At 32.8% G+C, this 20,433-nt stretch overlaps 2 protein-coding genes across 2 annotated transcripts; one reads left to right on the forward strand and one right to left on the reverse strand.

Moving 5' to 3' along the window:
- Positions 1-2,720: 2,720 nt before the first annotated feature.
- LOC103314387 (uncharacterized) lies at positions 2,721-16,786 on the reverse strand. The gene is made up of 16 exons (XM_008200337.3): positions 16,590-16,786; positions 16,328-16,451; positions 16,238-16,276; positions 16,161-16,187; positions 12,098-12,190; positions 11,830-12,049; positions 11,652-11,779; positions 11,508-11,598; positions 11,335-11,453; positions 4,293-4,416; positions 4,038-4,243; positions 3,555-3,674; positions 3,296-3,508; positions 3,134-3,249; positions 2,973-3,075; positions 2,721-2,919 (listed from the first exon to the last, which is right to left on the reverse strand). The coding sequence occupies exons 1-16, from the start codon at positions 16,661-16,663 to the stop codon at positions 2,806-2,808; spliced, it is 1,911 nt and encodes a 636-aa protein (XP_008198559.1). The 5' UTR covers positions 16,664-16,786; the 3' UTR covers positions 2,721-2,805.
- A 178-nt stretch (positions 16,787-16,964) lies between these two features.
- Positions 16,965-17,737, forward strand: Pfdn5 (Prefoldin 5). Its single transcript, XM_967220.4, has 4 exons — positions 16,965-17,145; positions 17,202-17,336; positions 17,384-17,458; positions 17,509-17,737. Exons 1-4 carry the CDS (start codon positions 17,044-17,046, stop codon positions 17,659-17,661), a joined length of 465 nt encoding a protein of 154 aa, XP_972313.1. The 5' UTR covers positions 16,965-17,043; the 3' UTR covers positions 17,662-17,737.
- The last annotated feature ends 2,696 nt before the right edge of the window (positions 17,738-20,433 follow it).

Consider the following 20,433-nt stretch of genomic DNA (forward strand, 5'->3'; position numbering starts at 1 on the left):
TTTGTGATTTTTTATATATTTTTTTTATATTTGTTCCCAACTACTCATAAGCACCTATACAGGGTGATTCTCTTTGTAGCCTACATTAGAAACTTTTTAACTTCTAATAAAACTACATTAAAATTTGTATACGTTCCATTCCGAGTTCAACTAAATTATTTTCAAAATGGCTGAGCTTCCGGAACTACGAGCAATTGGCGTCAACTTTAAAATTTTAAATAGTAACCAAACATTTTTATTGTATTTTTGAATTCTCCTTCTGACCTTCTCAGAGTAAAAACTGTCAAAATTCAAGACTGGTATGATTTTTTCGAAATAGTTATCAAAAATCGACTATAACTCAGTTTTTTCAAAGGGAAGACCCTATTTTCTTAACGGCAATCGAAAGAACAATATTGTGATTTTTATCAACACGTCCTATACCTGTCTCTTACAATTTTTGAAAAAAAAATACAAAAAAGAGATGTTACTTCGTAATTTTTATAGTTAATTTAGTAGTCCTTGCAAAATGGTCAACAATTGTCAAACTTCAACATTCTATTTAGTTTTTAGCTAGTTCATTATACAGGCTGTCCCAGAACTCGCGCCCCAGAGAAAAGGAGAGAAATCGTCATATAAAGAAATAAAGCAGTCAAAAGACACTCACATCGTTCATATTAACTTTGTAACATTGGACTTACCGAATTCTCTACAAGTTCTTTTTCGATTTTTTTGTATTTCCAGCCATATTCCAACCTTTTTGTAAGATATAGGACAATAGTTTATTTCTACATTTCTCGTCAACTTTTTGCAGCCTATTCAAGTTTTTCCATTATATCAAGTTTTTCCACTTTTTGTTCTTGACTTGCTTATATATTTACTTTCTCTTTATTTTTTGGGGTTTCATTGACTCCGCCCCACAAAATTAGTTATTTTATTTCTTTTTCCAATATTTCCCTATTATAAGGTAAGTTGTACACTTTTTCTAAGTAATTTTTGAACTAATAATATAGTTTTTAGGAAATGAAAAATAAGAAGAAACAACAGTTAAAATTAAGATCAAATTCTCCAAAATAAAGTACACAGAAACCTGAACAAAATTATTATTTACTGTATTGCTTCATGGTGTTACATGAGGCATTACCGAATAAATAGGTATTATTATTATTATTATTATTATTACTCAAATCTTATTTATTGTTATAATTATTTATTTTTCTTAAAAGCATTATACAGGCTATTCCGTCTAAACCCCACATTAGAAGTATGGGTAGTTCTAATTATGATAGTCATCTGAAAATTTTCATACAACTATTATCTCTTAGGTCCAGCTCAATGAAAATATTTTCAAGATGGTGACACTTCCTCTTATACCGGAAGTCGCAATCAACTTCCTTATTTTAAATCCGTGTTTTTAATGCGTTTTTGGATTATTAGAGGTATTTTTAATTAGTTTTGATAAGCCTTTTCTACACCTAAATTTAGTCGTTTACCAAATATTTAGGTTTTTAATTTTTTTTTTGGATTTGCACCTTCCAATTCAAAAATTGATAACTTTGTGCCACTTTTAAAAATCTGGAAATATTTTTTTTGTTCATTTGAAAGAGGAAGCCTAGGAACCGGTTTATAGAAGCGTCATTAATTTAAACTGCAATTAAATGCGTCATTAACTGATCACGTGACCAAATTAAGCCAATTTCATTAGTGTATTTGCGTTGTTAACTTTTAACAACGAATTAAATTTTAATGAAGCTTTCTATAAACTGGCCCTTAATTTTTTTTGGTGTTTTCAAACTTCTAGAAAAGAACAACAAACTTCAAATATTTAAAGTTAAGTTTTTAGAACTAAGCATCTATAACTCATTTTTTTTTTCAAATGAAATGCCACGAGTTAATGAGTTCAAATGAAATGCCACTTCATTAAATTGTAGAGAATTTGATTATGCATTCATCTGATAGCATTCCTTATACTGGTGTTTAAAAATTTTCAAGTTACAATAACTTTTTGTTGGAATTCAAAAATTCATTAGCCATAGGCCTTTTTTTCATAGGTTGCAATGGAAACGAAAACTATGCAAAAATAGCTGTGGTTAGTAAGAAATTTTCTACAATGTCAAAAAACCAACATAACTTGAAAATTATCACAGGTAGGTATAGGGAATGCTAATACAGATCGATGCAGAAAACAATTCTCCCCCATCTAGTAAAATAAAAATTGGTACATCCCATTTAAAAACATTGAGTTATGGGTACTTGAAATTGTCCAAACATAACTTTAAAAATTTTGGGTTTATTAAAACTTTTTCACTTTTGAACACGCTGTGGAACAGATATAAGCTTTCTCTTTTAATGCTCCTAATATGATTTCGAAATCTCTAAAACTAAGAGTTACCGAATTTTAAAGTGACAGGTGCAAATCCAAAAAATTTTAAATATCTCAAAAACGGTTAAACTTGGGTATAGGGAAACCTGATAAAAACGCTCTTAAAATAACTCAACTAATTCAAAAACGCAGTGAAAAACATAGTTTTTCATTTAAAATAAGAAAGTTGAAGCGATTTATGGTATAACCGGAAGTGCCGCCATTTTGAAAATATACTCATTGAGTAGAACTTAGCGGATTATGGCTAATGTAGGATTTAGATGGAACAGGCTGTATATTGCGAATTCCTTTCGTACTCGTACTATTGTTTCAAACATTATTTGAGGGATGAAAATAAAAAAACATTTGTTGGCAATAATTAGCAGCAAAAACATTTTATTAACACATATAAGAACAATTGAATGGAAAGTACAAACCTATTAAATATTTCACCTAGTGTTACTTTATGACTTTTTTATTTCTTCTAGTGTTAGCATATCATCAATTATGCTCTGTTGTACTGTTGCCGTCTGCTGCAAACATGTTGCAAGCTGATCGAGAACTTGATTTCGTTTAGCCTAAAAAATAGACATGAAATTCTTCTCTTCCTAAGTAATCACAAAATAGTTACATTCATTTTTTCAACGTAGTTCGAAACGTCACTCTCCAATTTAGTAAAAAACTCAAGCGCTTGATATTTATGCTTCTCATGTTCCTCTTCTTTCTCTTGTTTACTGAAAAAAAAATTAAACAAAAGTTGAGAATTTTTTATTACATAACAACGTTCCATACATTTTTTTGAGTTGCTCAATATTCTGTTTTATCTCGACAAGTGGTGGAGCACTTTGCTCCATCTTCTTCATTTTTTCTTTGAAAAGTGCTTCCTCCTCCTTTCGTTGCTTAACCATCTACGACAAAAAACAATCAAAACTAGACAAGAAACTAACACCTCACCTCTTCCAAATGTTCGTTCAGAGACCGAATTTGGTTCTTAAGCGAAATCTCCTTCTCAGTCAACGTCTCAATCAATTGCTTGTTCGATAAAATGTGTTCTTCCAATGTAGAAATTTCGGTTTTCATTTTCGCAATTGAAGTTTTTTGGGACGTTATCTCGTCGCTGATCATCGTTTCACACGACTTTATTTTAGCCGGGAGGTTTTGCACTTTCTGACAAAATATTTTAATACAAAATCACCACAAAACAAACTCTTACCTTTCGAAATTCGGCCGAAGAAAAATCGCAACTCTCATCCAAGTGTAGAAGTTTAAGCTCCGGTTTGACCACAGTGAGTTTCATTAAGCTGTTATTCAAGCGGTAAACTTCATTTTCAACCTAAAACATTTTTTTTTCTACTTTGGTTTCACAAAGAGAACTTTTGTGCAACTCCTTTTAGTAAATTTTTAGGAGTTGTATTGGCAATGTTGGGCTAGGTGTAATTTAGTGTGTGATCTGTCAACAACGTGAAGTCGTTTATTGATAAAGCCCAAACAATTAACTAAATTAAAAGGAAATGGTTTAAACAGATTTTGATAAGTTAAACTAAACAAAAACAAACAACAAAAATAGAAAGTAGAAAAAATAGTATATAAGACTTAATTGTGGTACCCATTCTATTGGAGCACTCCTTCGACGTGCTGCAAAAACATTCGTGCCACAATAGAACGTCTTATAAAATAAAAAAAAATAAGCACATACTTTATTTTTGGCTTCCTTCAATTTGGAATGACACGTAAGTTCAATGTTTTTCTGGGTTTTGATCTTCTCTTTCTTCAAGTCAATTTTGCGCTTCATCGCTTCGATGTGTTCCAAAATTTTGTTCCTTTCTTCGATTGCGCACGGTTGATTTTTAATCTCCACTTTTAGTGACTCGACGCTTTCGCATTTCATTTTTATTAAAGTAACTAAAACACAATTTACTGTTTTGAATAAATGAGGTAAGGGACGAAATACCTAATTTCTCCTTTCGTTCTCTTAATGATTCAATTGAAGCCCTACTGGCTTCTTCCCTTTGTTCTCTATCTTGATAGAACGATTCAGTTTCTTCTTGTAGTTGTGTAATCTCTTTGTCAAGCATCTACAATTACAATTAAAACTTATTCCATTGCAGTTCAATTTTTAAAACGATTAATTTTGTTTTGAATAATTATAGACAATAAACAATCTTTATCGTCGTGTATAAAACATTTTTTTTCTGTAACAGGACTTCAAGTTTAAGAGAAAAAAGTGATAATGTGTTTTAATCCTGTTAGGTTGGCAACTCTCACGTGGGCGACACGGGAGTTGGAGGGGGGTTTTTTGGCAGAGTGAGTTAGTTAGGTTATGTCGCAGAAGGGGCCTGGACGCACCCTCAATGCTCCGGGATATTAGTCAATAAACAGTTATAAGGTTGAATGGTCTATTTACAACTAACCTAACATGGTGTCAGTGTTTTAAAATCCGAATCCCGCTCGTGTTACAAATTGTGAGTGTAAAAACCACCACAACTATCACGATGGATGCACTTCAGGCACAAGTGGCCGAGTTGGAGCAAAAATATGCGGATCTCATGGCACAAGCACAGGCCCGGGTTCAGGCGAGTGACACACCGTCAAAGCAGGCTCCAACGAGTAGCATCGTCTTCAGCAACTCCATTCCGATTCCGGAGAAATTTTCATTCGAAAAAGAAGATTGGCAAGTGTGGATTACACATTATGAACGTTTTAGAACAGCAACAAAACTAGACAAAAGCACACAAGCAGAGCAAATTAATAGTTTATTGTTGCATATGGGGGCGAAAGTTACAAAGTTTATGGAGGCTAAGCAGAAACAGGAAACCGATTTTCCTAGTTACAAAGCGCTGAAAGAATTCTTTGATAACGAGTTCAAAGACACTCCTAATACAATCTACGCACGAGCTAAGTTTAACAGACGTGACCAAAGGGAAGGTGAGGACGCCCAAACGTACATCGCTGACGTCATAAGCTTGGCCAAAACATGCAATTACAGAGATTTGGAGGAGGAACTCATAAGAGATCGATTAGTTGTTGGAATTCGTGATGAAAAATTGTCGGAAAATCTACAAATGAATGACAAATTGACACTTAAAACAGCAATTGACAAAATAACTCAAGTGGAGAGGATTAGAACCGAAAACAGAGAACTAAGAGTGAGAGAGGAAACGGTAAACAGAGTAGCTAGAGACAAAGCCAAGAAATTTAACCATAAATCCGTGAAATATGAAGGAAAACAGCGCAGGAGCAAAGATGGAAAGCAACAAAGTGAACATAAATTTAAAGGTTGTATAAGGTGTGGAAATTCGAACACACACAACAGGATGGAATGCCCAGCCAATGGACAAACGTGCCATAAATGTAACTTTAAAGGCCATTTTGCATCCAGATGTAAAACAAAGAACGTAAACGCAGTGGAATCTGAAACCTCAATATCAGATGATACTGATGATAGCTATGATTCGAGCTATGATTGTAGGGAGATTATCAATATTAATCGAGTAAAGTTGGACAAACCTTGGGAAGCGGTAGCGGAAATTTTTAATACAAACATTGTATTCAAAATAGATACCGGAGCCGATGAAACCATAATATCTAGCAAAGAATTCAAAGATAAACTTCAGGGGAAAGTAAAGTTACAAAGAACAAAAACAACACTGTTGGGACCCGGAAAAGGAAACCAGAGAAAATTGGAAATAAAGGGAGAGATAGTAGTTCCTCTTAAATGGGAAAATAAGATAGAAAATGTTAGATGTTTCGTCGTTGATACACCAGATAACTTACTGGGAAGACCAGCCTTACAAAAACTAGACATGATCAAATGGACTGGCAAAGAACTCGTTGCGAGTGACAGTGTTATTAGACATGTAACTAGCAGAAAAGCTGATGAAAAATTCCAACATAAGATGATGGTGAAATATCCAGAGGTGTTCAAAGGCTTGGGAACTCTTAAGAATTTTGAGTACACAATTGAAGTAAAATCAGACGCACAACCTTGGACCTTAAACACGCCTAGAAGAATTCCACTCCCCATGATGGATGTAGTAAAAAAGGAGCTGGACAAGATGATTCGCGAAGACGTTATAGAAGCCATTAATGAACCTACTGAGTGGTGTGCACCTATGGTTATTGCAGCGAAAAAGAACGGAAAAATTCGCGTGTGTTCAGACTACACCGAGCTAAACAAGTGCGTTAATCGCGAACTGTACCAATTACCGTCGGTCGATGAGACAATTTCGAAACTGAAAGACGCGAAGTGGTTTACCAAGTTAGACTTTTCCAGTGGCTTTTGGCAGCTTAAACTTTCACCGCAATCGCGCAAATATACCTGTTTTCTCACACCATTTGGCAGGTATGTCTACAAACGCATTCCATTTGGGATCACCTCAGCACCAGAAGTTTTCCAAAAAACCATCAGCGGCGTAATCGGCAAATTAAAAATGGAACACGTCCATGTTCATGCTGATGACATCCTCATCACAGGCCGCAACGAAGCTGACCATGACACAAACGTGAACAAAGTGTTAACACTCTTATCGGATCACGGCTTGACTTTAAACAAATCCAAATGTGAATTTAAAACGAACAAGACCTTATATTTAGGATACTTAATATCCGAAAATGGTGTTCAAGCCGATCCCAAAAGCGTTGAAGCCATTAATAATTATCCCGCGCCATCGTCGGTAACCGAAGTTAGAACTTTCCTCGGCATGGTTAACTATGTCTCAAAATTTATCGTTAATACTTCGAAAAAAACCCAATCATTACGTGAACTACTGCACAAGGATAAACAGTTTGTATGGACAGATAAACATCAAGCGGATTTTGAAAAACTTAAAAGTGAAATCGCATCATCGCGCGTGTTAGCCAAGTTTAGCACGGACAAAAAATCGCGAGTGTCGGCAGACGCATCGTCTTTTGGTTTAGGTGCCGTTTTAGAACAGTTACAAAGTGACGGAAATTGGAAACCTACTTATTTTTGTTCGCGTACCCTCGAACCATGCGAGCAAGCCTATGCTCAAATTGAAAAGGAAGCTCTCGCCATTACATGGGCGTGTGAAAGACTCGAAAATTTCTTACTGGGCGCTCATTTTGAAATTCATACCGACCATAAACCGTTAACAGTAATTTTGGCCACCAAAGAGCTCAACAAACTATCCAACAGGCTACAAAGATTTCGCATGCGGTTATTGAAATTTAACTATACTATAGAATACGTTCCAGGTAAAACGTTTTTCGTTCCCGATGCATTATCCAGAGCACCAATCCAAGGCAGAATTCGACACCAAGACCCACTTCTAGAAGACATTCAAAATCTCTACATCAATTTCGTGATGCGTGAGGTCGTTACAGAAATTTGTTCAACGGAAGAAATCAAGTCTTACCAAAACAAGGACCCAACGTACAGCAAACTCAAAGAATACGTCAAAAATGGTTGGCCACAGAAACACAAAAGCGACCCGTTAGTCAGTAAATTCTTCTCTCATCAACAAGACTTAAGCATCGCTCATGACATTGTTTGCTACAAAGACCGAGTCGTCATTCCTGGTCCTCTTCAGAAGAAGTGCCTCTATGTGCTCCATGACGGACACTTCGGTATTAATAAATGTTTGGACCGGGCCAAAGCTACTGTGTGGTGGCCAGGTATCACAAGAGAGCTTAAAGAAGTCGTCGGGAAATGTGAAATTTGCATCAAACTACGCAGACCAACGGTAGATCCCATGTTACCATCCGAAGTTCCATCTAGACCGTGGCAAACAATTGGTGCCGACCTCGCAGAATATCATGAGTCAACTTACTTAGTGGTACAGGACTATTATTCCAAGTATCCTGAAATCAGAAAACTTCGCACCACCAAAGCCAAAGTTGTTATCGAGACCTTCAAAGAAATGTTTGCTAGACATGGTATACCCGAAGTTGTCCGCTCCGACAATGGCAAACAATTTGATTGTCACGAATACAGAACTTTCAGCAGAAAATATGGATTTAAGTTAATTACCAGTAGTCCCCATTACCAACAGTCAAATGGACAAGCCGAAAGTGCTGTGAAGCTGCTCAAAACGATATTGAGGAAAAATGAAGATCCATATCTTGCACTTCTTACCTACCGCAATACACCTACTAAATGTGGATTGTCACCTGCCCAACTGCTCTTTGGCAGAAACCTTCGAGACAGACTGCCAAGGTTACCTTCAGGGTTAAAACCTGCAACTATCGACCATGACACTGTCAGACAAACGTTAATCAACAATCAAGCAGAACAGAAGTCCAACTACGACAAACGACACCGAGTAACAAAAGAAGAGAAAAATCTAAAAGAAGGTGATCGCGTATGGATCATAAATATGCAAAAGGAGGGAGAAGTACAACGCAGATGTGAAGAACCAAGGTCATATTTGATCGAGACTGACGGCGGTTGCGTCAGACGAAATCGAAGACATCTTCAGCCCTTACCAGACAGAAATAATGAACCCGAACATGACCCAGAACAACCAGACGAATCAGAGGAACCAAAGAAAAGACCAATCAGAAGACCCAAAAGATACCAAGATTATTATTGTTATTGAAATATGTATATTTTGATACCTCAGGTAGTTAGTTTCATATTTAGCTTAGTTTTGTATTTAAAAGGGGGGATGTTAGGTTGGCAACTCTCACGTGGGCGACACGGGAGTTGGAGGGGGGTTTTTTGGCAGAGTGAGTTAGTTAGGTTATGTCGCAGAAGGGGCCTGGACGCACCCTCAATGCTCCGGGATATTAGTCAATAAACAGTTATAAGGTTGAATGGTCTATTTACAACTAACCTAACAAATCCCTCAAATAATACAGGGTGTTTCAGTTTGGTATTCGCACACAGGTAACTTTGTTTTGCACAAAAGTTTTAACTTCTAACATAGCTAGAGCTTTAAAATTTTGTTTACATCCAAGACGATTTTTTTGAGCTCAACTAAATTATTTTCAAAATGAATAGAAGAGAATATTCTTTGTGTTAATAAAACTACCAGAGTATTTTACACACGTCACAAAATTAACTTAAATCTGGATAAGAATTACATGTTGATGTATAAGAGAAACAACAAGGGTCCAATTAAAACAACAGTCCCATTATTAATGCATACTTTTTGATACCTATTTTGAAGATAAAAATTGATTAGTGTTAAATTTTGTGAAATTGTAATATCTTAATTTGTTTATTAATATTTTATGTGACTGTGACTGTAGCTGGTCAAATTTTTTTTTTTTATAATACCAACTTATAATTATTATGGTTAATAAGATTTAAAACTGCTTGTGTAGTTGACATATGTTTCCTGAACCACCAGAATTGACTACAGCATTGTCAACTGTCAAATTTCAAGGTTACTATGATTTTTTTAAAAAGATGACTAAAAAATGATTACAAAACAGATTTTTCAATAGAATGACCCTGTTTTTCAATGCCAATCAAAAGAACATCAATTTTTATGCAGACTCTTATGAACATCTTCTATATCTATCTCTTACAGTTTTTGAAATAATTGCAAAAACTGAATTTTAGCTCATTATTTTCATTTTATTCAAGTAAACTATTAAAAAAAGATGGTAAATATGTGCAATTAATTAAAAGAATTGTTCGATTTCTTCACCATTTTCATTAAAGAAGTTCAAAATTCGATGGCAGACTGACTCAGTTACGTTACATAATTCACTAAGTTATAATAAACCATAATTAAATATTATTGTTTTACTGTTTACGATAATCAACGAGCTAAGAACTAAATAAAATATTGAAGTATGACAATTGTTGACCATTTTGCAAGGTCTACTTGATTAACTATATAAATTTCGAAGTAAAATTCGTTTTTTGTGATTTTTTTTAAAAACTATAAGAGAGGTGTAGGACGTGTTGATAAAAATCACCATAAATATTGATGTTCTTTCGACTGCTGTTAAGGAAATAAGGTCGTTCCATTAAAAAAACTGAGTTATGACAATTTTTTAGTAACGATTTTGAAAAAAATCATACTAGCCATGAATTTTGACAGATGACAATTTTAAAAATTCTGGACGACTCTTCAAAACTTCGGTTATCGAATGCAAATAAAATATTCACTTATTGTAAGGGGTTTAAGAGCTGTGATATCTTACAAATGAAAATTTTAATAAAAAAATTGACATGTATCATAAACTATGACAGATAAATACCAACTACTTGAATAAATTTTACTCAGCTTGAGAAGGTTAATTCAAATATGCGATAAAAATGTGTGGTTACTGTTTAAAATTTCAAAGTTGGCGCCAAGTAGTTGTAGTTCCGGAAGCTCTAGTTTTAAAAACAATTTAATTGATTGAACTCAGAATGGTCAATTTGTATCGATACAAAATTTCAAAGCTCTAGCTATTTTAGAAGTTAAAAAGTTTCTAATGCAGACCCTAAAAGATTTTTTTATTGTCATAGAAAAAAAGATCATTCTATTTGAAAAAGCTGGTATTTGATCATGATTTTCAAAAAAATCATAGTAGCCTTGTAATTTGACAGTTGACAAAGCCTGAAAATTTTAGATCGTTCAAACCGTTGGTTATCAAATGCAAAAAAACTATTCACTTTTTTAAAGAGTTCAAGAGCTGTGATATTTTGAATGAACCTCTACAAATGAAAATTTGGTCAAAGTTGGTGCCAATTTTTCATAGTTTTGAAATTTTGTAAATAATTTAGTTGAACTCGATGGTCGATTTAGAATTATATACAAAATTTCAAAGCTCTAGCTGCGTTAGAAGTCAAAAAGTTTCTAATGTAGGCCCTAAAAAATCACCCTGTATATTATGTTTATGTTGTACTTGTTTTAATAAAAAAAAGGTACAAGGGTGCGAATACGAAACTAAAATACCCGGTATGTTGTAATTTGTAAATTTGTTTGAATAAATTTAAAACATTTTGTGTACCCTTTCGGGTAAAGTGCTATTTTATCTACTCAAAAGAGTTGATAAAGAAATAGTTTAACATTTGCTCTAAAAAAACTTACCTCATTTTTGTTTTTTTGTTCATTTATTTGCTCCAAACGTAGCTCTTTCAACTGTTCTAACTTGATTACTTCTTCTTGCTGCCTTTTAGTTTCCGCATCATCAATATCAAGAACTTTTACTACAAAAACAATAAAATAAAAACAAAACTAATCTGTAATAATAATAAACTAACCAAGTTCTTGACTAACTGCTTGATCTGCAATTTCCTGATCGTCATTATTGTTGTACAACTGGTATCGTTCAAGAACATAATTAGTAACACACTAAAATTATTGATAATTATTACAATTTTTTTTTATTATGTTATAAAAACAACCTCAACTTTTTGATATTTGGGATCTTGTTCTAGAGCTGAATTTACATTTGTCTGTGTTATGTAAGTAACAAGATCAACAAGCCACCCAAGAATACCCATCACTTGTGGCCAAGCATGCATTGTATTAACTGAAAAAAATTATTAAAATAGAAATAACTAAGCTTAAATTAACTATTACCAGTTTTTAGCAATGAAAGCGAAATGTTCCCTGGAAATTGATAAATTTTGAGTGTGTTCAAGACAATATCTTTGTAGTTAGTTGTGTTGACTTCAAAGCGCGGATCGATTTCTTTGAATAGGAGGTTGAAAACGGCCACAAATGAATTAATGGTTGGTGGTTTAATGGTGTTGGGAAGGTGTTCAGGGCAATTGGGGTGTTCTCTGAGAAATCGCAAGACCTAAAACATCCAACATTCTCATCCAATCGCCAAATTTGGGCAACTCACTTTGGCATATTGGTCCGAAACCCACTTTTTGTCATTTATTGCTGAACCGATCTTGTAGGGGGATTTGCTGCGCGAGCGAGGTGTTGTGAGGTTCTATCAATAATTTTGTTAAAAAACTTAAAAGTACGGAGTATTACAAGGTATTAGGAGATGAAACGGGTACAAAATCGCCAAATCGTTTTAAATCCAATCAATTTAATAATTACTTGGAAAAAAGGCAGAAATGTTGAGCTTTGCACTTTTTACAGACAGACTGAGAAAAACTAACATTTTCGTAAAAAACATGAGAAAAAAGTTAATTAATAAAATTTGAAATTGCGCTTCGTTCCGTATTTTTCAAGACGCTGCGAATACGGTTAAAGATACAGGGTGACCTAGGGGTGTGTAATCGGTAACTTTTTTGTTATTTAAAATATTGCTATGCCGTTTTTATTATACGATAAATCGACCTAAAGTACACAAACTACAAATATTTTTATTATACCAGGTGGGGCAACTTTATCGCGCATCTAAGAAAATCGCGATTTCTAATTAAATAAAAAAAATTGCATTTTACACGCCTGACTGTACGTTCGAAAGGTATCTCCCCTAATGTTTTGGTAATTTTTCACTTGCAGATAAAAATAATAATTTAAAAAAAGTAATTTTCGACCAAAGAGTCAAATTCTAAATTTTATAGTAAACCACGCGTATTCACTTCAGATAATTGTTTACGAAATTAGCGAAGAAAAACACCAATGAGATTTTGAATTAAACGCACTTTTACATTTTAACTTTAAAAATTATTTTTATTTGAGTGGCTACTTGTGGTGACAATGTGAACTGTAACTGGGGTAAGATTGTAAAAGATTTTGATAGGATATTTGAATGCAGGCATCAGTTTTATTGCAAGACTGTAAATAAGGGGCTTCAAAAAGGTCGGCTACTGGTAACTGATCCCTTTGTTGGCAAATTATATCATCTTCTAATAAATAACGCGTCTAGTTTGCGTCTAAATAAAAAAGACCGATTATTTCACCAACCAAGTAAAAATTTATAATTCTGATACCAGCGTTCGATGGGCTAGCAGGTAAGGATTCATTTGGTCTAAAAACTTTGTAGTCAAATTAACAGTTAATGCCCAAAAACTCACAAAACTGCTACGACTTCATTTATTAACAAAAAAATTTAATAAAAATCGAGAATGGTCCTTATCAATGTACAGGCTGGTGAGTAAAATTTCAGGATTTTTATTTCATCAAAAGTCGCCATTATCTTGGGTGCGCGATAAGGTTGCCACACCCAGTATACAGGGTGTTGTATATAGGCTGGTGTACCAAAGTTATATTTTTTTAAATATAACTTATTTTAAATTATTTTTGCATAGTTGAATTTTACGCAAAAAAATAATATAACTTTATGTGGACTATTTGGATCTATTTCTTTTCGACTCGGAATTATTCAACTTTTCGTTATGAAAAAGATTTTTAAAAAATCACTGTGAAGTGATTATTTATGCATTAGAAAAACTCAGAATATTTTGTAGTTTTAGCAAATAGTCGACTTGTACTTGAAACACGCAGATAATGTACAGGGTGTGCTAAAACGCAAAAAGTTGAATGAGTCAATTTTTTTAAAAAACACCATGTATTTTTTACACGTATCGATAGCATTTTGCATAAGCTTTCTAATGGTATAGGGTTTACATAGCAAATTTAAAACATTTTTCGAGATTAAAAAAAAGTATTTTATTACAAGAAATTTGTTATCCTAGAATCTGATTTGTCAAATGATAATTAATTTTTTGATATGTACTAATGTAATGTGACTAATTACATTAGTAATTTAATTATTACTTGATACATCAATGAATTTTACACATCAAAAATTAATAATAAAATATAAAAGAAAAAAGAAAAAAACACTTTAGGAAATATTTCTAATTTACTATACAAACCGCATATCGTTAGAAAACTTATAAAAATGCTATCGACACGTGTAAAGAAATACATAGTGTTCCATTTGAAAAATATATGAGTTATTCAACTTTTTTACGTTTTGGCACATCTGTACATTATCTGGGTGTTTCAAGTAAAAGTCGACTAATGCTGAAACTACAGAATATTCCAAGTTTTTCTGTTGCAAATTTATCGGAAAATATTCATAGGTGACTTCGCAATGATTTTTCAAAAATTGGTCTTTTTTATAACAAAAACTTAAATAATTCCGAAACGAAAAGAGATAGACCCATAACAGTTTTATTTTTTTTGCGTAGAATCTAATTATGCAAAATATATAAGGGGTTTGATTTAAAAAATATAACTTTGGTTCACGAGCCTGTATACAACACCCTGTGTGCAGTAAAAATATTTTTAGTTTGTGTACTTGTAAGTCGATCTATCGAATAATGAAACATGGCAATATTTCAAGTAACATAAAAGTTATAAACCGAAAACAACAAATATTAACGTGAAACCTATTGCTTTTGAGTTTAGTTATAAGTAACAACGTAAAATAATTTATTAAAATACACACCATCACCTCAGTAAAACTTTTTTTTTTGTTCACAAATTATGGTGGAAAATTTATTATATGTAATGTTTCGCGGAAATGCTAATAAATATGAGGTAAGGGGTGAAGTAAGAAAAAGTGACTATTAAAATATTAAAAAGTCAAGAAGTTGGCCTGATATAAAAAAAACCATTTTTAGCAGCTCCTCCAGGTTGGATATTAGGAATCTGCACTTGTGTAAATCAAATGCCCAGCGACATCAAGAAATAATACCCGAAAAGCCCAATGTTCGAAAAAAATTAAATGAATTCAAAAAACACAAAAATCTAAATTTGGACAAAACATAATCCCAAGTTTTCAACCAAACAAACAAAAGTGGCTGTTTCTTCATCAAAATTCAAAATTTTGACTTAGTGAAGACTGTATATAAAAAAAGAATTTAAAAATTACGCACTACACACTTGTATACCAATTTCAGTGTCAAATATTGATCTCTAATATTACAAAAACTTATTCTGTGATATACTACACTGAAAAAGGCGAACTTAAATAACAAGATAATGGCTTATGTGCAAAAATTATGGATTTAATAATAATAATAATACATTATTTTCTCATTTTGTCATAATGTTCAAAATTGATATGCATAATAAATAAACCTACAAAGCAGTTATTTAAAAAAATAGTTAAGGAAACTTCAAATTCAAAAAATCTCCTATCAGAAAAATAACTTTTGTCCCTCATATGTTTCAGCCACTGGTTCTTTAAAATAACCGAAAAATATTATGGTAATTACACTAATTACACAACACTAAAAATGACCACAATCCGTCCTTTGCTTTAGTTGGGACAAAAACAGGTAGCAACCAAAAGACCATCCACAGAAACGGCACGAGCAACGCCTCTATAGGCAAAAGCAATAAACTATGGGGGATTATATGACAAAATCAGTCTATTCATTGATAATTTAAAAACAACAGTGTTCTACTACATGGCGTTTGTTAAATTAGTTGAAATTTCATATTTTGTAATAAATATCAAAACCCTAAAACAAATTTTGAAGTTTACTGATAAAATAACGCGACTTTTACATCAATCGCAATATCTCAAAAATAAATTAAACCTTTTCTTAAAGGAGTTTACTTTTTCAACGCATTAGCCTGTAGAATTAAAAAACCTTTAATATGATGTACACATAATACAGACTGATCCAGAAATACTGAGTCTGTTGGCAACACTGGACTTAAATTTTTAAGGATACCAATGAAGTACGCTTCAAGTTAACAAGAATTTAACATTCTTGTGGAGTTGGACGTCAAATAATTGTCAAGAAAAATCGAATTCGGTTGCAATGTTACAAATTACGAGCACAAATACTTTCAAATGTGTTGCCAATAGACTCAGTTTTTCTGGATCAGTCTGTATTTGAAATTCTGTTGCGTATTAAGAGAGAAAACTTTTTTAACTGCGCCCTCTGGCGACATTAGCGGAACCATTAAAAACGGGAACGTTTTATTTGTATGTACATCGTTTCGTATCCTAATCTTTAGATATCCGTACTTAAAACACTTACAGAATTTGATCGTTTTAACCCAGAATTCTGAAATAAATAGGTGTTTAACGTTATGTCAATTGTATTTACTGTTTTACCAGAGTCGGAGTAATGACCGTTGATTTTTTATAAGAAACCTACAATCAGCATTAGAGTGATAAAGTTCTCGAAACAAAACAAAACCTAACTGATGGAGTAACCGAAGGTCTTCTCAAATTTGACGAACTTGTTGATCTTTTCAAGGGCGGATTTAAGGTTCGGTCCATGGAATTCGCCCTGAACCTTTTTGCATTGTCATCTTTTGCACTAACTCTTTAAAACAAATTAGAGCCAATAATTTCATTTGAATTTCTTGAAGAAGGAATTTAGGAGAAGGGTACTTTTGGTAATTTTTTACTTTTTTAATAAACCAGGACCTAAATTAGGTACTACAAGTTTACATTATTTTACCTGCTGACAGAAGACTTTGAGCGTGACCTATTGGGGACTGGAAGTTGGGAGCTGCTGTTTGACCGTCGGTACATTGTTCAAAAGACTTCTCAACTTATTAAAAACACAATTAAATCATAAAACTGACTGAAGTGTACAAACATCAAGTTCAAAAAACGTTATTACAAAATCACCAATCAAGAAAGTCCAATAGATGCAATTTATCTACTAAATGTATCTAAATTGGAACTACTTGCTGTTAATTTTTTTAATATGTACCAATAAATACGAAACGTATACAGATTTATTTAACTGGAAACAATTTTAAAAAAATAATGCAAAGCAGTGCTTGTATGAAAGACACAGCATTGTCTTTCGACGAGTAGTTCATTCAAACAGTGCAATTTGTCTCTACTCCATTGCTATTTGACACTACCTTGTTTGTCCATTTATTAGTTATTAATTTATTAGAAAAATGGCTCAAATTTCGTCCACAGAACAGCCTAATATGAAGCAAGTGGATCTGATGACGCTAAATATCCAGCAGTTATCAACGTTAAAGCAACAGTTAGACCAGGTATGTGCCCTAACCTCAAACCTTGCACATGATTCTAAAAACTGCTCTTTTTCCAGGAATTGTCGCTCTTTCAAGAATCTCTTGCGTCCCTCAAAATGGCACAGACGAAATTTCAAAACTCCGGAGAGTCTCTGGAGAAAGTTGGCCCCGATTCGGATGGAAAAGAGATTTTAGTGCCGTTAACAGGATCGGTAATTTGAGTAATATTTACGAACTTTAATGAAAGTTTTTTTTTAAGATGTACGTGCCTGGAAAGTTGCACGAGACCAACAATGTGTTGATCGATATCGGAACCAGATATTATGCAGAAAAGGTGCAGCAATGTTGATGTTGAAATTGTGTGTTAATGATTGAATTTTTTAGGATATTGATGCTGCTAAAGATTACTTTAAGCGGAAAATTCAGTTTGTGACAGAACAGATGGAGAAAATTCAAATTTTGGGGTTGGAAAAAAGCAAAATTAGAGATGCTATTGTGGAAATTGTGGAATTAAAGCTGCAACAGCAACAGAATTGAGTTTAATTTTGTACATGATTTATTTATAACTGTGTTTAAATGTTTACCTAATAATAAAAAGATAAATTAACCTCCACTTTATTTGATTTTATGTTCCTGACTTATTCGGGAATTGTCTACATTTTGTATTAATCAATTTTGGTCAAAATTTGTTGCCGGATAGGCAACCAAATATACAGCTAGTTTTGGACTATCACTGAGAATATTACACACTGATCCACAAAAACTGAGTTTGTTGGCAACAATGGCTCGTAATTTGCAAGACTGCAACCGAATTCGATTACTTTTGACAATTATTTAACATACAATACCACAAGATTGTTGAATTGTTGTTAACTGGAAGCGTACTCCAATGGTATTCTATAAAATTTAAATTCAATGTTGCCAACAGTCTCAGTATTTCTGGATTAGCCTGTATTTATAATAGATGGTTATAGGAAATGCTAATATAGATCGATAAAGAAAAATATTCTCCTCCATCTAGTAAAATAAAAATTAGGATATTAATATAAGTTATGGGTACTTGAAGTTGTACAAACTTAACTTTAAAATTTTGGGTTTTTTACACTTCTTTTCCAATTTTGAACACATTAGAAAACAGATTTTATAGGCTTTCTCTTTTAATTCTTCAAAGATAATTTCGAAATTTCTCAAACTAAAAAAGCTACCGAATTTTTTAAGTGTCAGGTGCAAATCCAATAATTTTCAAAAAAACTTAAATATTTAAGAATATAAGATGCGTTGTCTAATACAATTATTGTCGGATCTTCTAAAGACGGTAAGAGCTTTTCAAGGAGACACGTTGTCGTGGTAATCGTCTGATTTTGTCTTTGAAGAAAATATTAGGGAAGCGTTTTCCAAGTTTTCCAAGTTCCTCCTTTGGCAAAAATCTATGTCTCGTCGAGAAAGTCGTATAAATTCACTGTTTTATACTCCTCGTATTTTCTCAAAAAAATTAATCTTTTTGAAACAATTTGTGGCTTCTGACACAGAGCTCGTCGATTGCAGTCTCTTTTATAATGAAACTCTGTAAAAACAAAAATATGTTATATTATACGTATATGCTTACTCATAAGTCATATTACACCTAGGGGCCGGTTTATATCAGGCGAATTAAAATTTGATTGCAATTAAGTGTTTTGTAAATTGGCCTCACTATATTTAACTAACTACAGTCAAACTTCTTTAAGTCGAACTTCCTTTACTCGAATTTCTCTCTTACTCAAAAATTTTTGTTTCCCCTTGCATTGCCAATCTTATTTACATGTGTTTAGCTTTCTTTAACTCGAACTTCTCTAACTCGAAAATTTCTCTAACTCAAAATTATTTTAATGAACAAAGCATGCGCGAACTTCTTTAACTCGAAATTATTCGTCACAATTCGGCGCAGTGTTATGCAAGTTTTAGTTTCGCAAAAATTGGCACATTTTCTAGAAAAATGGCATCTAACTATTGAAAAAGAAATGGACAGTGGGGTGAAAAAGAAAAAAAAATATGAAATTCCGTCGAGTACATTATCTAAAATTAATGAAAACAGAGCGTCAACGGTACAGTTTGCTCAGGAAATTGGAAATTCTGCCAATATGACAACTGATATTGTTTATAATTCACTAAATAAAATCGAGCGATTTTATGAAACCAATTGTATCAAAAAAACTGTACGTCAAAATCTGATCACAAGTTATATGCATTGAGAAAGAAAATATATATGTATGTTCATACAAATCTGTAATAATGTTCATTTCTAATAAAAAAATATTTTCAGTTTCTATAACTCGAAATTTCTCTAATTCGAACAAATATTCGTTCCCCTTGACGATTCGAGTTAGAGAAGTTCGACTGTAATTAAATTTTATTAAAACAAAAAAATGCATTCGTTGTACTTAACAAGATATTTAACAAAATACATACCAATAGACAGCAAAAGCTTTCTCAAATTCGACCAACTGCCTTGGTAGATGTGTTTTTTCTCCAATACTTCTTTTAATCCCTTAACTGTCACCCAAATTTTCTTTTATAATATTTTTTATAATGTTCTCAGCAATTTTTAATGCTTCTGCAGCACGTCTTATGTAGCACTGAACAGGAATTACTGGCCCCAAGTTTTTTAACAAAAACTTAACAATACTTTTTATTAATTCACCACTATGTTTATCATACATTTTTTCGAAGTAACTGATACCTCCTATCTATTATCAGATGTAGAAACAACTGAATTTGTGAGAGTAGGATAAGGGTAAAGTGACCCTTAAACCCTTAAAACCAACTTTCTAACGTGAAAACCCTTATCTACAACCAATTACTTGTGTCTAAGAAACTAATCCTATTTTTACCTTTAGTGGAATTAATACCATTATAATGTGTTAGAAAGTTGCTGTAGCAGTAAATTAAGTAATTACAAATTAAACATAACATAATCTTTTAAGAGAGTAAGAAACAATGCTGTTTACAAATTGTTCACATTAAAAAGTTTTTAGGATTTAAAAATCACTTTCAAATTGAAATTCATAATTAACATGTATATTTGTTGATAATAGTAAACATTTTGTTTATAGGGTTGACCAGGCAAACAAATAAAAGACATATTAATTTATTTAACAACAATAAACATAACAAATACCAAAGTGGCATCCCATAGTTTGGGGACGATTGGTAGACCCTCCCATTTTTCGCTACGCTTGACGGTTTGTATTTTGTTTCACTCATTCGCATAGTAACAACAAAGACAAAACTAGTAGCAGATGGGAAAGTGTTATTTGATACATTTATACG

This window comes from Tribolium castaneum, chromosome 7 (genome assembly GCF_031307605.1).
Source record: "Tribolium castaneum strain GA2 chromosome 7, icTriCast1.1, whole genome shotgun sequence".
In the NCBI taxonomy this organism is placed as follows: Eukaryota; Metazoa; Arthropoda; class Insecta; order Coleoptera; family Tenebrionidae; genus Tribolium; species Tribolium castaneum.

Excerpts from the sequence above, each read along its gene's own strand:
- LOC103314387 (XM_008200337.3), bottom strand. The coding sequence starts at position 16,663 with ATGTACCGACGGTCAAACAGCAGCTCCCAACTTCCAGTCCCCAATAGG. Across the intron at positions 12,191-16,160 it reads GGTTAAAACGATCAAATTCT|AACCTCACAACACCTCGCTC; the intron begins GTAAGTGTTTTA and ends AATTATTGATAG. Across the intron at positions 3,250-3,295 it reads TGAACGAACATTTGGAAGAG|ATGGTTAAGCAACGAAAGGA; the intron begins GTGAGGTGTTAG and ends TTTTTGTCGTAG.
- Pfdn5 (XM_967220.4), top strand. The coding sequence starts at position 17,044 with ATGGCTCAAATTTCGTCCACAGAACAGCCTAATATGAAGCAAGTGGAT. Across the intron at positions 17,146-17,201 it reads TAAAGCAACAGTTAGACCAG|GAATTGTCGCTCTTTCAAGA; the intron begins GTATGTGCCCTA and ends CTCTTTTTCCAG. Across the intron at positions 17,337-17,383 it reads TAGTGCCGTTAACAGGATCG|ATGTACGTGCCTGGAAAGTT; the intron begins GTAATTTGAGTA and ends TTTTTTTTTAAG.